Raw genomic sequence first — 17,666 nt, 5'->3', positions numbered from 1 at the left:
TGGTCTTCCTCTACAGAGTCGAGTAACGGGCCATAAAGTCAGGGCTATGGCGGCTTCTGTTGCTTTCCTCAGATCAACTCCTATTGAGGAAATTTGTAAAGCTGCCACTTGGTCCTCGGTTCACACTTTTACTTCTCATTATTGTCTGGATACTTTATCCAGGAGGGATGGCCATTTTGGCCAATCTGTTTTACAGAATCTTTTTTCTTAAATTGCCAACTTCCCTCCTCCCTTTTGATTTAGCTTGGAGGTCACCCATGTGTGGGAATATGCTGCCTGCTTGTCCTGGGATAAAGCACAGTTACTTACCGTAACAGGTGTTATCCAGGGACAGCAGGCAGATATTCCCACAACCCTCCCACCTCCCCTGTTGGCTTCTTAGCTTGGTATCTGAACTGAGGATCCTCTCAGGAGATGCGCCCCCTAGTTTGGGCGGGAAGGCACGCGCGCATGCGCGATGCAGCAATCGAAAGCTCGAGATCTTCAAGCAAGATGCTTTCGAGGCTGTCCGCTGCGGGGCTCCGTCGGTGACGTCACCCATGTGTGGGAATATCTGCCTGCTGTCCCTGGATAACACCTGTTACGGTAAGTAACTGTGCTTTATGTCCTCTAGTTTTACCATTTTCCTTCCTCTGGGAAAGATTTGGTTCTTTCGAGTATTTAACCCTTTCAGGACCATAAGGATCGTAGGCCAATTTTTGTGGTTTTGACGACATTTTTATGGTAAAAAGGGCTTGCAGATGCCAAAAAATTGATTTTTTTTTGTGAAATATCATTATTTTTTTTAAAAAAAATCACACTTCTGGCTTATGGACAGTGTGGCAAGTGAATCTTCTCGTCAATCTGGCAACGACGCTAATGAATGAATGTCGGAACCAGTTTGTTTACATAAAGGCAGTATCATATGGAATCCGTACATATCAAATTTAGAACTGTAGACTATCCCAATCAAAATTGATAGGATTTTAAAGTTATGGGACAAATATGTCCCTTGGTCCTGAAAGGGTTAAGTGTCTGTGTCATATCTCTCCTCTGTCCCTCCTCTCTTCCACATCTACGTCTTTTTCGTCCCCTGTAACCAGCCCAGAACTCTGAGGATTCGATGGAATATAAGATTGACATCACAGAACGCTTCTTCTCAGGAAGATAACTACTAATCATCATTTCTATAGCGCTGCTAGACATCCCAAACACGGACGAGGCAGTCCCTGCTCCAGAGAGCTTACAATCTCGTCCAGACAGAGCCGCGCCCAGGGCCAGATCCCGCCACTAAGAGAGCCAAGTCCCAGCTCGAGCCGAGACACTTCCCTCGCCCAGCTGCGGGTTGACAGTTGAAAGCAGTGTGCTAGAGGCGGGACTTCCGGCGCTCTCGGCTCAAGCGTTCCTAGCTACTATTGCTAAGACGGTGTGTGTTTGGGAGGGGGGGGTAACACGCGCGCGCAGCCGGTGGCCCAGCAGATCGCCCTATCAGCGCGCGAGGTGGCTCCTTTTCAGGAGAGCTGTATGATTGGTACAGTCCGATTTGAGCGTGCGCATATTGAAGCTCCCCGCGCCAATCGGCGAACGCTACTGACAACTCCCCCCCCCCTCTGTGTTGGTCCAATTAGCGTAGAGTTCACGGAATCCGCACTAGCCAACCGTTTTGCAGAAGGAGCCGAGCTTGCGGCCAATGGAGGCGGTGGGCGGAGCGCTTTGGCCAGGCCGCGCGGGCTTTGCTGGGTTGGCGCGAGCGAGGCGGGAAGAGCCGCGCCGGGGCTCGTCTGTCGAGGGAGCGATGAGCGGGGCCCGGGAGCTACGACGTGAGTACGCGGCTTTTCTCCCCCCCCCCTCACCTCATCTTCTACAACTAGTGCATCACTCGATTCCAAAACTCATATTATTCAGTTCATTCTTTCCACTTTCTTCTTCATATTAGATTACTTCAATAAATAAATAAATAAATAAACAACTTCATCTTTCATTTATAAATTAAAGTTCTCCCACTCTTTAATGTCTTCATTTGACCTCAGGGCTACACTAGCATTTTGTAGCAAGCCTCCTCATTGGTCTAGATTTAATCATACATCTTATAAGATTGATGTTATGCCCAAAGCACTTATCTTAATTAGCAGCAAGGAGAAACTCCTCCTCATTTTCTAGGCACATCCAACAAGCTGCTAAAGCCCGTGGCTTCTATTTCTACAAAATCACCCAAATTCGCCCCTTCCTCTCTGAGCACACTACCTGGACCCTTGCCCACGCTTTCCTAACCTCTACTACTGCTATGAATTATTTCTACAGCGCTCCCAGCGCTGTCCAGAGTCACAAAAAAGAAGACAGTCCCTGCTCCAAAGAGCTTACAATCTAAACAGACAAACAGGATGTCATGGATACAGTTAAGGGGGGCTGGGTTGGAGGGCAGAAGAGTAGCGTTAAGGATTGAAGGCTATATCAAAAAGGTGGGTTTTCAGTCTGCTTTTAAACAAGGGTCCTTGAGAATTTGCAGGAGCCAGTAAGGAAGCCGCTCGGTACCGAGAAGCAGTGCCAAATCGCCGCTGCTGCTCATGCTGTTCAGATGAAGAAATTGGATCACGCAGCTGCTTAGCAGCGGGGCAGGAGTTTGGAAAGCTTGCTCCTGCCAGCTGCACCTCCACCTGGGATCGGCAGAGGTATGAAGATAGGGCAGAGAGGGGGGAACAGAGGGCAGAGCCAGGGAGGGAGAGTGCAGAGCCTGACAGGGGAGGGGAGGAAGGAAGGCGGCTGGGTGCAGATCCTGACAGGGCAGGACACTTGAATATTAAGCCACCCGACTTATATTTGAGTCAACCATTTTCCCTCTTTTTTTGGGGGGGAAAAGGGGGTCTCGACTTATATTTGGATCGACTTATATTCGAGTATATACTGCTTCAATCTATTTCTAACTAGTCTCTCCCTTGCAATCTGTGTAAAACTCTGCTGCACAACTCATCTTCTACCAACCTCGCTACACTCATGTCACCCCTCTCCTTAAGTCACTTCACTGGCTCCCTATCTGGCATCGCATACAGTTCAAGATCTTATTGCTGACCTACAAGTGGGTTCATTCTGCTGTCCCTCAATATCTCTCCTCGCTTCTCTCTCCTTATACACCTCCCAGAGAACTCTGTTCCTCAGATAAGTCACTCTTAACAATTACCCTTCTCCTCCATTGCCAATTCCAGACTTTGTTCCTTTCATCTAGCTGCCCCCTATGCCTGGAATAAATTACCTGAGTTTGTCCATCAAGCCCCTTCCCTTGTTTAAAAGCAGTCTGAAAACCCACCTTTTTGATATAGCTGTCAATCATTAACCCTATTCCCCTCTGCCCTCCAACCCAGCCAGCAGATTAATCATTCCCTTTAACTATATCCATGACATCCTGATTTTCTTGTTTGTTTAGATTGTAAACTCTTTTGAGCAGGGACTATCTTCTTCATGTCTCTGTACAGCACTGTGCACATTTGGTAGTGCTATAGAAATAATTAATAGTACACTTCTCCCTCCATATTCGCGGGGGTTAGGGGCACAGCTGCCCCGTGAATATGGAAAAATTGCAAATAATATTTAGGGTCAACTCTGACCCACCTCTGCCACCCTCCTGCCTCTTGGATCTCTCCACACCTTACCTGGTGATCTAGCGGTGAAGCAGGGCAGGAGCAATCTTCGTACACTTTTGCCCCATGCAGAGCCATCAACAAAAAATGGCTGCTGTGAGTTCCCCGTGGTGTCACGAGACTACAGTGGGAGCTTACGGCAGCCATTTTTGTTGACGCCTCTGCATGGGGCAAGAGTGTACGAAGATTGCTCCTGCCCTGCTTCACTGCTAGATCACCAGGTAAGGTGTGGAGAGGTCCAGGTGGCAGAGGTGGGTCAGAGTTGGCCCTAAATATTATTTGCTAGGCCACCAGATACAGTGTGGAGAGGTCCGGAGATGGGGAATGGGTCAGGGCTTAGAAACTTGCAATTAACCAAAATTGCAAGTTCGAAACCTGCAAATTTGGAGGGAGAAGTGTAGTAATAGTTGTGTACCCTTCTGTACTGTCAACTCCACACTACATTCCTTCTTTCTTACTGCACCATACACCTGGATCGTACCTGAGTCGATACATTACATTACATTAGTGATTTCTATTCCGCCAGCACGTTGCGGTTCAAGGCGGATTACAAAAGAAGTTATCTGGCCATTTCCAGAGGAATTGAAGAGTAGAGCGAGTTGCTTCAGAGAATTGGGATGAGTCTTGCGGTGTTAGTTTGTCTTCAAGAATGTTTTGAATAGGATGGTTTTTATTTCTTTTCTAAACGATTTGTAGTCTGGAGTTGTTATTAGTAAATTGGAGAGTTGGTAGTCTAGTTTTGCTGCTTGAGTGGCTAGAAGGCCATCTTACAGTTTTTTCGTTTGTCATCAAGCTCCATCAATAGCAGTATTCAAATCCAGGCAACTCTTGTAAAGCACCTATGCCTGAGAAATTCCCGAACCCCCTACTTGTCCTGTTAGCTTGTAAGCTTTACTGAGGAGAGACTGTCTCTTGAATGTTATAATGTACAGCTCTGTGTACATCTAGCAGCACTGTAGAAATTAGTAGTAGTGTTCTCTGCAGTCTTCCAGATATGTTCAGCACAAGTGCTAAACACCTTTTCTTGCTGTCTGTTAGATCGCTGCTCCCTCTGATGTGTTCACACCATGGCTTAAGTCTTTGTGCCTGAGATGGTAATAGTGTCTTCTAGAGCAGTAGCTGTGGATCTTTTGGGATCTTGCCAGATACTTGTGACCTGGATTGACTACTGTTGGAAGCAGGATACTGGGCTTGATGGACCCCCAGTATGGCAACATTTGTTCTGTATCATTTGGTAGACTGGTATAGTCCTTACGAATGGGTTATATGCCTCACTGCTACCAGCAGGTGGAGACTGAGCACAAACATGTATATCAGGCTAGAACAGGGGTGGGCAACTTCAGTCCTCGAGGGTCGGAATCCACTCGGGTCTTCAGGATTTCACCAATGAATATGCATGAGATCTATTTGCTTTCAATGTTTTCAATGCATTTTCATTGGGGAAATCCTGAAAACCTGACTGGATTCCGGCTCTCTAGGACCGGAGTTGCCCATCCCTGGTCTAGAATCTGCCCAGCAACCCAGTCTTTCTCAGTCTACGTTAAAGCAGGTGGTAAGACTAATTTGGCTCCCCTCTTAGAACCATTGGAAATTTGTTTTGGACTCCTGGATTCCTCTTTTGTGCCGGATAGAGCTTGGATGGGTCCTGTTTGGGGATCTGTCCGACCTCGGGGGTGTTAAACTTGGCAGGTCTCGTGCTGGGTCCCTCCCCCCACCTTCCTCCACCTCCCCACATTTTTGTACAGGTGCCTCAGCCGGCAGCCTGGCCCCCTAGTTGGTCAGCCCTCCAGCTTTGAGAGCCGTGGAGTCTGTTCTGAGTAAATGGGGAAAAAAGTCCTAAGGTGTGCCAGTCTAAAGGGCTCAATTCCCTTTAAAACTGCCATTTGTATTGGGGGGGGGGGGTTTCTCATCTAACCGGCACTTTTATTACAGCTAGGGCGTTTTTCAGCACAATGAGCACTTTTAAGAGGGAAAAAAATGCTCATTGTGCTCCAGATGTGAGGTACTCGAGGCCGGCTTGTGCAAGCGTTATGCAGGCTGGAGTGGTGGGTTTGCCTCGTCGGCAGCGGATACTGGCGGCCAGGGCACCCTGCCGCATATACCTCATGAAGGATTCCCTTACTGCCGGAGTGGCTGGGGATTCCCTTTTCGTGTTGGTTGGTTCCAGACTTTTCAGACACGACAGGCCGCAGGAGCTCCAATTTTGGCGATTTCAAGTCCAATTTCGGCGGGAACCTCCTCCTTCATTTCTGTTACATCAGGTGACTTTCTCCCTGTTCTGGAAATACAGGGGCAAGGTATGGCAGGGTCCCCTGCTGGGCAGGGAGTCCTTTGGGGCCACCGGGGGTTTTCCCCCCTGAATTTATGTTAGCACTTTGTAAAGCCTATGTGCTGATGGCTGGAGGTTCCTTGTCCACTCCAGGGGTCTCGCAGGGGTGGGTGGGTGTTGCCCTCAAAGTCTTCCCGGTGCAGCCCCACACAACGGCGGTTTTGCCCCCCTCTACTCCTCTCTCATTCAAATGCCCAAGGGTCTCTTGGGATGAGTATTTTTGCCCAGAGGAGCAAGATGTAATTGATGAGGACCTGGACCCTTGGGGAGATTTCCAGGATCCTCTTGGGGGGTCAGATTCGGCCAGCGAGGGGTTCGAGCACCCCCCTGCTGGCGAAGATGCGTCTGTGGTGTGCATTTTTCAGCAGGAAGAGCTTCATGAGCTAATTCTTCAGGTTTCCTCAGTTTTGCACTATGAGGACACCATGTCGGAGCCCCTGCCGCGTATGGTGGACCCCTTGCTTAAGGGTATCCACTCTGCTTCCCGCTCTTTTCCTATGCATCAGGATATTCGGGACATTATGCTCGCACAGTGGCTCCCTTTCGTTTTGCGCGCTCCATGGCCCGCCTGTATCCAATTCCTGAAGGGCATAGGGACACTCTGCAGTCGCCTGTGGTGGATGCAGTGGTCTCGGCCATCTCTAAGAGGCATACCATGCCTGTTGAGGGCGTAAGTTGGAGTCCCTCCTTAAACAGTTTTGATGTGACAACTTTGGTGGTCCAAGCGGCGATGGGTGGCAGGCTGGTGGCTTGGATGTGTTTTCGCTGGGCAGAGCATGACCTTGACTGTAAAACTGAGGAATGGGAATTGCTCAAGCGTGAGCTGGTAAAGATTGAATTGGGTGTTGAATTGGGTGCTTCTTATCTTTCAGATGCCATGCATTACTTCTTGCGAGCTTCTGCCAAGTTGTTGGCGTTTGCAGTGGCAATTTGTCGTACCTTGTGGCTTTGTGCTTGGTCAGTGGACTCCGTTTCCGCTCTGGTCTAGGGGCTGCCTTTTTTTCAGTCCCCTGGGCTTTCAAGAGGCAGGTTCTTCCAGCGCATGCAGTCCTTTCATGGGGCCCGCCGGGGTGCGGATAGCATCCCGCTGGATCCCCTGCCACCCGTCCTGCCCAGTGACTCCTTGCTGGCGCCTGTCTTGGTTCTGGTGTGCGCCTGGCTGCAGGATTTTTATTCAAAGTGGGCAGACATCAAGTCCGATCAGTGAGTTCTGGAGGTGATTCGGGACGGTTATGCCCTGGAATTTGCCCGTTCCTTGCCAGATCGTTTTCTCATTTCTCCCTCGCAGGTGGCGTGGAAGCAGCAGGCCTTTCACCAGACTCTTCAAAGATTGTTGGATCTCAACGCGGTGGTTCCAGTTCCCCCGCGGGAGTGGGGCACAGGATGGTACTCGATTTACTTTTTGATGCCAAAGAAAGAAGGGACCTGGCCCATCCTCGATTTGAAGGGGGTCAACAGGGCTCTTTACATGCCTTCCTTCCGCATGGAAACTCTGCGGTCTGTGATTCTGGCAGTTCAGCCGGGGGATTTTCTGACCTCTCTGGATCTGACCGAGGTCTAATTGCACATTCCTCTTCGGGCCTCCCATCATCGCTTCCTGCACTTTGCGATCTTGGGGCAACATTATAAATTCTGTGCACTTCCCTTTGGTCTGGCCACGGCTCTGTGGATGTTCACCAAGGTAATGCTAGTTGTTGTGGCAGCGTTGTGAAAAGAGGGCATTCTAGTTCATCCCTACTTGGACGACTGGTTGATTCAAGTGAAATTGTTACAGGAGAGCACCCGGGTCAAGGTTCGGGTGGTGGAGTTTTTGCAGTTGCTGGGATGGGTAGTCAACCTTGCCAAGAGCCGGCTGTTTCCCTCTCAACGCCTGGAGTATCTAGGTGTGCTGTTTGACACCTCCTTGGGGAAGGTCTTCCTTCTGGAGGCCCGGTTAAGCAAATTGCAATCTCAGATTTGCCTGCTTATAGCATCCCGGTGTCCTCGGGCGCGGGATTTCCTCCAAGTCTTGGGGTCGATGGAGGCTTCCCTGATGTAGTGAGGTGGTTGCGGGCCCACATGCATCCTCTTCAGTATGCTCTTCTTTGGAGGTGGTTGCCTCAGAGGCACAGTCTGGATCACCCTGTTCTGCTTCCTGGCTTAGCTCGGGGTAGTCATCGTTGGTGGCTCCAAACCCCCCATCTTGTACAAGGGGTGAGACTGGATCAGGCGCAGTGGACGGTGCTGCTCACGAATGCCAGTCTTCTTGGTTGGGGAGCTCAGTGTCTAGGTCATTCAGCTCAGGGCACCTGGTCCATGGAGGAGGCTTCTTGGTCGATCAGTGTTTTGGAGACCAGAGCCATCTGTCTGGCATTGCTAGCCTTCCAGTCCTTTCTGATGGGCAAGTCAGTCAGGATTCTGTCGGACAATGCCACAGCTCCAACAAGGGAGCCCTACAAGAGAAAGCCTGCATCTCAAACATATCTAGCTGAAGTAATGGCCACCAAGAAGACCGCTGTGTCAATCAGGGGGGCACCAGGAGCACTTTGGGGGCACAGGTGGCGACTGCTTATGGTCTGGGCAGAGTCGCATTTTCAAAACATATCAGCTTCCCACATAGCCTGAGTGGAGAATGTTCAGTTGATAGTGCAGTCTTGGGATCAGCCCCTCATGGACCTGATGGCCACAAGTGTCAATGCCAACACACCCCGCTTCTTCAGTCGTTGTAGAGATGGGTCAGGCCGAAGGCCTGGATTCTCTGTTTCAACCATGGCCAATGGAGGGGCTGTTGTATTTGTTCCCTCTGTGGCCATTTAGTGGGTAGAGTTCTCCACATAATTTTCCATCTGGCCTGGTGGCTCCGGATTGGCCCCAAGGACTGTGGTACACAGATCTGGTGAGGCATCTGGTGGCGGCTCCTCTTCCTTTGCCTCTCTTCGATGACCTCGGTGCCAAAGAAAGAAGGGACCTTTTGGCCCATCCTCGATTTGAAGGGGGTACCATTTCAATGTTCGATCCGGGTCCCTTTGTCTTACGGCTTGGCTCCTGAAAGGGGTCGCCTAGGTAAGAAGGGGTATGCAGATAGTGATCTCAACTCTCTGGAGGTCCCAAAGATTTTTCACCTTTTGGGCTTATGTGAGGGTTTGGCGACTATTTGAGGAGTGGTCTCTTTTTGCGCTTCCCTGCCTAACATCTTAGAGTTCTTGCCAGGATGGCCTGGACAGGGGACTAGCTTGGTCTTCTCTCTGGGTTCCGCTTGTGGCCTTGTCAGCCTTTTGGGGGTTATTGAAAGGTCAGCGTTTGACTGCCATTCGCTCAGGCATCCCGTGCAGCCCTCTGTTCCTTCTTGGGGTCTGAATCTGGTTCTGTCAGTTCTAGTACACCCTCCTTTTGAACCGCTGGGCGACTGCTTTTTGAAGGACCTTACTCTTAAAGCGGTCTTCTTGGTGGCCATTACTTCAGCTAGATGTGTTTGTAGGGCTCCCTTGTTGGAGTTTTCTAGGGAGCGGATTGTCTTGAGGCCTGTTCCTTTCTTTCTGCCAAAGGTAGTTTCTCCTTTTCATGTCCATCAGGCAGTGGTCCTTCCGGTGATGGATAGCCAGGAGGACTCTTCCGAACAGAGACAGCTGCACAAGTTGGATGTCAGTCGAGTCCTTTGCTCTTATGTGCAGAGGACCCAGGAGATCAGGAAATCAGATCATCTCTTTGTCCTTCTAGTGGGCCCTCATAAGGGGGTTGGCGCTTCTAAGGCTACTATTGCGCGCTGGATCAAGGAGACTATTGCTTTTATTTATCTTCTGAAGAAGAAGCCTGTTCCAGAATTTCTTAAGTCTCATTCCACTAAGGGTCAGGCAGCTTCTTGGGCTGAATCTTCTCTGGTGCCTCCAGTGGATATTTGCTAGGCTGCAGTTTGGTCTTCTCTGCATTTCTTTGTCCGGCACTTCCATGTGGATGTTCAAGTGTGTCGGGACGCGGTATTCGTTGAACGTGTTCTAGTGTCGGCCCTTCGGGGGTCCCACCCTTAATGGGTACTGCTTTGATATGTCCCATTCATAAGGGCTATACCAGTCTACCAAGAGATACAGAAGAAGAAATTAGGTTCTTACCTGCTAATTTTCTTTCTGATAGCTTGTAGACTGGTATAGGCCCCCACTCTGTCTGTCTTTGTGCGGTGATTATGGGTTTTTGTTTTGCTCGTGTGCAGATTTTGGGTTTTCTGTGGGTTCTAGAATTTTTCTAGGGCCGGGGAGAAATAAGAACAGCAGCTATGGCTCAGCTGTCTTAGCTGGTGAGCTGTGGGGATGTTTTCTATACCAGGATTAAGTTCTACACATGTTCCAACAGTAGTTTATAAGTACTTGTTGTTTTTTCCACACCTATTCGGAGTGTGTTATACTGTTTTCAGTTGAAGTCTTTCCTTAGTTCTGCTTGGCTATTTGGCAGACTGAGTTGCTAAGCAAATTCTAGCTTGATATACAAGTTTGTGCTCAGTCTCCCCCTGCTGGTAGCAGTGAGGCATATAGCCCATTCATAAGGATTATACTAGTCTACAAGCTAACAGAAAGAAAATTAGCAGGTAAGAACCTAATTTCTCCTTCTTTGTGTCAATCTGGCATAGCACAGATGGCAGGCTGGTGTTACCTGATAGACTAATCAATTTATTGAGGTATAGATGCGTCAAATGCTGGTACTATCTTACAGGTTAACTAGTATATTGAGCCATAGGTTCTCCATGCATCTGCCATTTTTGTTGTCTTCTTAGAGAGGCTTTTTTTCCCCTTCTGCACAGAGCTGGAGAAGGCCAAGAGCAAGGCTCAGAAGACTGGGAACCTGATGGAGGAGGCAGCACTCTGTAACCAACTGGGAGAGATCTTGGCTAAGAATGGTATGTTTTTACACTTTTGCTATTGGAATTGAAGTCAGTTGGGTGACAGGAGGACATACCTGCAGAAATTTGAATTTCAATGTTGTTTTGGGACATTGATAGTTTTTTGGGGGGAATTCTCTTTAACTAGTCTTTGTTCCAGAATATTTCATAGCGAGTTATTGTATGCTTAAAAGAATCAGCTTCAGTGTATCAAACTTTTTCTGGTAAAGGAAAAAAACAAAACAGTACGGGCATAATTGTTGTGCCTTTGCTGGCACCATTGCCTATTTTTACACATCTGATCAGTGTCCAATTGTGCAGAAATTCAATGTATGTTTTTTAAAATTTGGATTAGCTCACAGCAAACTATATTCAAATATAGTCGGTACTTCCCTGATCTAGGCTTATTTACTAATAGTGCATTCTAATGCATTTTAGTAAATCTAGCTCAAATTTTATCTGAGATAAGGGTGTAAAGTGACTTATTATAGAACAAAATGTTTTTGAATATTCCAGTCCTACATACCTGCTAGGTCTTTTTTTCCTAATATCAGATCTTCTTGAATGAGAGATTCAAGCTTGCTCTACAAAAGGTAGTGCTGCCTGATTCGCTGATTCACTTTGGCTGGTGGACATGTGAGGGATGTCCAGTTCAGGGATGCTGGTCCTCTTCCCAGAGGAAGTGGTCAATCAACCACTTGGAACTTTGGGCCATCCACCTGTGTTCCAGGAGTTAGGGAGCGAGTTACAGAACAAAGTGGTTAGAATTTTCTTGGACAACGCAACAATGGTGGCCTATGTCAATTGTCAACGGGGCACAAGAGTGCCTCTTTACACTTGGAAGCCCAAATGCTGTTTTGATGGGTGGAGGCTCATCTTCTGTCACTCTTGGCAGGAGTAGACAGTGTGCAAGAGGATTTCCTCAGCCGGAAGACCCTGGATCCTGGGGAGTGGTCCTTGTCCCAGGAAGCCTTCACCTGCATAGTGAATTGGTGGGGGGTGACTGACATTTGACCTGATGTCGTCAGCTGCCAACAGGAAGGTGGATTGATTCTTCAGTCGAAGATGTGATCCGAGTAGCGAAGGTCTGGATGCCGTGGTTCAACCCTGGCCAAAGGCAGGTCTTCTGTATGCCTTCTCTCTGTGGCCCATGATATTGACTTCTGCGCAGGATCACAGCACACCAGGGAAGGGTGATTCTGGTGGCACCAGATTGGCCCAAGACACTCATGGTATGCAGATCTGGACCATCTGTAAAGTAATCAAGGTCGATTAAATCGGGAAAGAAGGTGGCGAATGTTACGCTGATCAAAAAAAGTTCGAGGGGAGACCCGGGAAACTACAGACCGGTGAGTCTGAAATCGGTACCGGGAAAGATGGTAGAGGCGCTGATAAAGGACCGCATCATTGATCACCTTGACGGACACGGTCTGATGAGGACTAGCCAGCACGGTTTCTGCAAAGGCAGATCTTGTTTGACAAACTCGCTGCACTTCTTTGAGGGAGTAAACAAGCAGATAGACAAGGGTGACCTGGTCGACATTGTATATCTGGATTTTCAGAAGGCGTTTGACAAGGTTCCGCATGAATTACTACTTTGGAAAATTGCGAGCCATGGAATTGAGGGTGAAATACTCATGTGGATTAAAAACTGGCTGGAGCATAGGAAACAGAGAGTGGGGGTAAATAAACAATACTCAGACTGGAAGAATGTTACCAGTGGGGTGCCGCAGGGCTCGGTGCTTGGACCCGTGCTCTTCAACATCTTTATAAACGATCTGGACATTGGTACGACGAATGAGGTGATTAAATTTGCGGTGATACAAAGTTATTCAGAGTATTGAAGACGCAGGGGGATTGCGAAGATCTGCAAAGTGACATAATCAGGCTCGAGGAATGGGCATCAACTTGGCAGATGAGGTTCAACATGGATAAGTGTAAGGTGATGCATGTCGGTAACAAAAATCTCATGCACAAACACAGTATGTCTGGGGCAGTACTTGGAGAGACCTCCCAGGAAAGAGACTTGGGAGTTCTGATCGATAAGTCGATGAAGCCGTCCACGCAATGTGTGGCGGCGGCGAAAAGGGCGAACAGAATGCTAGGAATGATAAAGAAGGGGATCATGAACAGATCGGAGAAGGTTATCATGCCGCTGTACCGGGCCATGGTGCACTCTTACCTGTAGTACTACGTCCAGCACTGGTCGCTGTACATGAAGAAGGACACGGTACTACTCTAGAGGGTCCAGAGAAGAGCGACTAAGATGGTTAAGGGGCTGGAGGAGTTGCCGTATAGCGAAAAATTAGAGAAACTGGGCCTCTTCCTTGAGCAGAGGAGATCGAGAGGGGACATCATCGAAACATTCAAAGTACTGAAGGGACTAGACTTAGTAGATAAGGACAGGTTGTTCACCCTCTCGAAGGTAGAGAGAACGAGAGGGCACTCTCTAAAGTTGAAAGGGGATAGATTCCGTACAAATGTAAGGAAGTTCTTCTTCACCCATAGAGTGGTATAAAACTGGAATGCTCTTCCGGAGACAGTCATAGGGGAAAACACCCTCCAGGGATTCAAGACAAAGTTAGACAAGTTTCTGCGGAACCGGAACGTACGCAGGTGGGGCTAGTCTTAGAGCGCTGGTCTTTGACCAAGGGCCGCCGCATGAGCAGACTGCTGGGCATGATGGACCACTGGTCTGACCCAGCAGCGGCAATTCTTATGTTCTTATGTCTCAAACTTCCTTGTTATCCCCGGCTACTCACACAGGACCCAATTGAATGTTTTGGTCTTACGGCATGGCTCTTAAGTATTCAAAGGCTACTCGAATGGAGTGGTCTCCAGCATTCTGAGATGTAAGAAAAAGTTGACTGTAGCAGTGTACACAAAGGCCTGGAAGTGTTTCCAAACTTGTGTGCTCAGAGGAATAAAAATCCAAGCTTGGCAAAATTGCATAATTGTCTTATTTTTCCCCCCCCTTTCTTGAAACTTTGGTTATTTTTGGATGAGATGGGTGCCTAGGGCTCTTGTTAGAGGTTTTATTTTTATTTTTAAGGGGGTGGTGTGTAGGGGTTGGGGGACAGGGTTGTGAGTTATAGTTTCTAAACTTTGAAATGTTTTACCATATTAGGAGTTAGTGATGGTATTTTGTTTTGTTTTTCTTTTTCTCTGAGATGATTTATGATGGTTCTGATTCTGTACAATTTGTATTCTGTGCATTTGCTTTTGCCATTGCTGTTCTGAGTTTATTTTTCTCATCTCCTGAATTTAATAAAATTCCCAAATTAAAAAAGTGCAAACTGTTTTCTAGAATTCCCCTTTAAAGATTTTAAGTGCTTAGCAAGGGAGAGATTTAGAAGCATTTATAATTGTACTCCTAAGGTCACACTTTATAGGATCTGGCAGTTCTGTCCACACAGAATTGAAGAGAGCTTTCAACCTGTTTCAAATGGTTGAGGACTCATATTTTTCTTTTGATCCTGCTAGACCAGTCCATACTGCTGAGTGCTGAGTTGTAACCCTCTTCCTATCAGCAGATGGCAGTAGAGATGATGGATCTTGAAATTTGAAAACTGCCCATCCATTTGTGCTTGATATTGCTAGTTAACCCCAAAAAAAACCAAACAAATCCACAAACAACAAAAAAAAATTCAACAGAGTCTACAGTATAGGAACAGCTAGCAGAAAACAACAGAAAAAAACTGCAGACAGTGTATAAGATGCAGGCTATGTTTATTATACCAGATATTTAATGCAATTACTAATGTCACCTTTTTACAAACCAGGGGTCCCGACACAGTCCGTGTTTCGGAAAACACGCCTTCCTCAGGGGTCCTAATAAATATAAATAACATACCTAAGAATATATAGTTAATACATCATAAATACACCAATGGTGTGCATAAGTGACAAAGTGATGACCTAGGACCCCTGAGGAAGGCATGTTTTCTGAAACACGGACCGTGTCAGGTCCCCTGGTTTGTAAAAAGGTGACATTAGTAACCGCATTAAATATCTGGTATAATAAACATAGCCTGCATCTTATATACTGTCTGCAGTTTTTTCTTGTTGTTTTCTAGTTAACCAAAAAGCCATAGAACCAACTCAAAATGATGTCTCTGCCTTAACGTCACATCAGGTCAGTTTCAAGAGGCGATAGAGGAGCATCGGCAGGAGCTGCAGATCTTTGAGGGCCTCTGTGATCCCATTGGCTGTGCTGTGGCTAACAGGAGGATTGGAGAATGCTTTGCCGAGCTGGGAAATTATGAAGCGGCTCTGAAGGTAAGAAAAGGAAGAGAAGAATCTGTTCAAGAAAGGTGTAAAAGGGAGAGGAAAGGAGTGTAGGGAGAGAATAGCATTGGGAGAAGATATAGAACTGAAGAAAAAGTAGCCTGATGAGAGAGCAGAAGGTGAAAGGGAAGAGATGGGGGAGGGGGTGTAGGATGAGACAGTTTTTAGGAAATGGTACTAAGGAGTGTTAATTGTCTTTTGTTTAGTAATTGACATATTTCCCTGTTTATTGACATCTTATTTAAACTGAATTGAGCCTTTACTTCAGGAGAACTAAGGCCAGTACTGGGCAGATTTGCACGGTCTGTATATGGTCGTTTGGGGGAGGATGGGCTGGAGAGGGCTTCAATGGCTGGGAGGGTTTAGACGGGATGGAGTAGGTTTTAACGGAGATTTTGGCAGTTGGAACCCAGGCACAGTACCGGGTAGAGCTTTGGATTCTTGCCCAGAAATAGCTAAGAAGAAAAAATTAAAAAAATTTAAATGGAATCAGGTTGGGAAGACTGGTTGGACCATTCGGGTCTTTATCTGCCGTCATCTACTATGTTAGATGATACAGTATATAAATCTAAGGCATAGATTAGATTAGGAGCCTTGGTACTACTGTAAGTTCCTGTGTAAAGTTTGGAACCTTAACATGAGGTTGACTCCCTTTTTATGGGCCAACAAACTATATGAAAAATGTCACAATAAGAAATGTAAGACCTACTTTGACTCCGTTGCTCCTGACCTATACTTTGATTCAGGTTATAACTGGACCAGTAGTCATGGCCCATGAAGTATGTCTAGGATTTGCACTAGGAGGCTTTACAATCAGGAATAAAAGATACAATGACATAAATATGTGATGTAATTTTTTGCAAATTTTCACCATTTTGGAGGGTACAAATATCTTTGTGTAATTTTTCTTTTTTATGTCATCTGAAAGATCATCTTTTTTTGCTTCAAATGTCACCCAATTTCATTTTGAACCCGGTCTTGCTTTGGTCAGAATTAAGTTCCCAAAGACATTCATCATACATGCACAATATCTGCCCCATTAAGAAAAAAAGCACCCCCCACCAATGATGGCCCACCCCAATGAACTGGCACCGTGAACGCGCCCCCTCCTGTGCCAGCCAAAATAGCAAGAGGATTGCACACTTCCTCCTTCCATGCCAACTCCCCTACTCCCCCTCCCCATGAAAGAAAATTGGCAGGAAGGATGCCCACTCCTTTCTGCCATTGAAGGCCTGCATCAGGTGCCCCCCCCAACATCCCCTACCCTATCCCTTCTCCCACGAAAAAAAAGACAGGAGGGATGACCACTCCCTCCTGCCACCGGAGGTCCCCAAGAAAGTCTTATCAGTGTGGACCAGTTGGAAATCTGGTAAATAACCCAGGGATGTTTTTTGGAAGTAGGTTCTATCGGGAAAAACTTGGGTCTGGACAGCACACCAAGTTTGTAGAAGGCCCTGTAGTGCAAGAGGGGCCTGCTGAATGATAGCTTGAATAGAGGGCACAGGCAACCCAGGGCACTGCCCACAGGGGCATCGAGGAGATCCAGCTCTGCTCCAACTTCACTCACAATTTAGGGGAGTGTGACAGCCAATTGGATAAAATCCGTAAGTGTGCCACTTTATGATAAGAAGAGAAATCATAGACTTCCATACCTCCTTTTTTTAAAATGGGGCAGATATTGTGCTTCTGTAATACGCACAGCATCTGTGCTCATATAAAAAAAAAAAGTTTCCTGCCCTGAACAGCTGAGTATTATATACAAAAATGATCTCTGGACTTCCTGTATTCTTTTAGAAAAAACTACTCTCATTCAATAATGTTACATTTAACATATGCTCAATATTGTGTAGCCCAGCCAAGGATCAAAATCCTTATAGCGAGACCCACCACCCGATCATTGCATATGCGCTGGAAATATGCTAATTTATATTACTAACCACCCAAAATTTCTAAGTGATAATGAATAAACACTTATTGTTGCTTGAGGAAATGTGCTTACGGGTCCTGATGCAGACCACATTTCGGAATCTTTTTCAAGGAACCTCCAAAAAACAGGTTAAGTGCGTATATTATATGCGTATTTCTTGTACTTTGCATGAACAGATGGTGAAGTTATTTCTTCTATCATCGGAACTACTGCAAGTAAAAACAAACTGTTCAGCTCTTCCGTTTCCTGCCAGATTGGGCATGCAATCTCAATCTTCACCCTTCCATAAATGTGTGACGCACAAGATTTTCTCTGTCTCTCTCTCTCTCTAGCATCAGCACAGACATCTGGACCTGGCATGCTCTGTTTCAGATGACACAGAGGAGCAGAGGGCATTGGCCACCATTGGTCGTACCTATCTGTATATGTATGAAGGCAGCCAAACTGATAGGACGCTGGAAGCGGCAGAGAATGCCTTTCTCAAGAGTCTGGCCATTGTGGATGACAAACTGGAAGGTATTCACTGCTATAGTAGGAAGCGGCACAGACTTGATGCTAAAGCAGGTGGTGGTTTAGCTCAGAGGGTGGGTGCTCTGCAGCGGTTGAGAATGGGAAATGTTTCAGAAGCCCTTCATGATTCCTATATACAGAAGCAGAAAAGATGAC

General features: G+C 47.0%; 1 protein-coding gene across 2 annotated transcripts in view; it reads left to right on the top strand.

Moving 5' to 3' along the window:
* The first annotated feature begins 1,582 nt into the window (after positions 1 to 1,582).
* Positions 1,583 to 17,666, top strand: part of TONSL (tonsoku like, DNA repair protein) — a 176,383-nt gene continuing 160,299 nt past the window's right edge. For both annotated transcript variants that reach the window (XM_033933925.1, XM_033933924.1), the window contains exons 1-4: positions 1,583 to 1,799; positions 10,709 to 10,804; positions 14,922 to 15,064; positions 17,333 to 17,516. In XM_033933925.1, the coding sequence (XP_033789816.1) occupies positions 1,670 to 1,799; positions 10,709 to 10,804; positions 14,922 to 15,064; positions 17,333 to 17,516 (553 nt within the window). In that variant the 5' untranslated portion in view covers positions 1,583 to 1,669. The remainder of the gene's footprint in view (positions 1,800 to 10,708; positions 10,805 to 14,921; positions 15,065 to 17,332; positions 17,517 to 17,666) is intronic.

This window comes from Geotrypetes seraphini, chromosome 2 (genome assembly GCF_902459505.1).
Source record: "Geotrypetes seraphini chromosome 2, aGeoSer1.1, whole genome shotgun sequence".
In the NCBI taxonomy this organism is placed as follows: domain Eukaryota; kingdom Metazoa; phylum Chordata; class Amphibia; order Gymnophiona; family Dermophiidae; genus Geotrypetes; species Geotrypetes seraphini.
The sequence above is the reverse complement of the archived record's forward strand: the minus strand, read 5'-3'. Positions and strand labels throughout refer to the sequence as shown.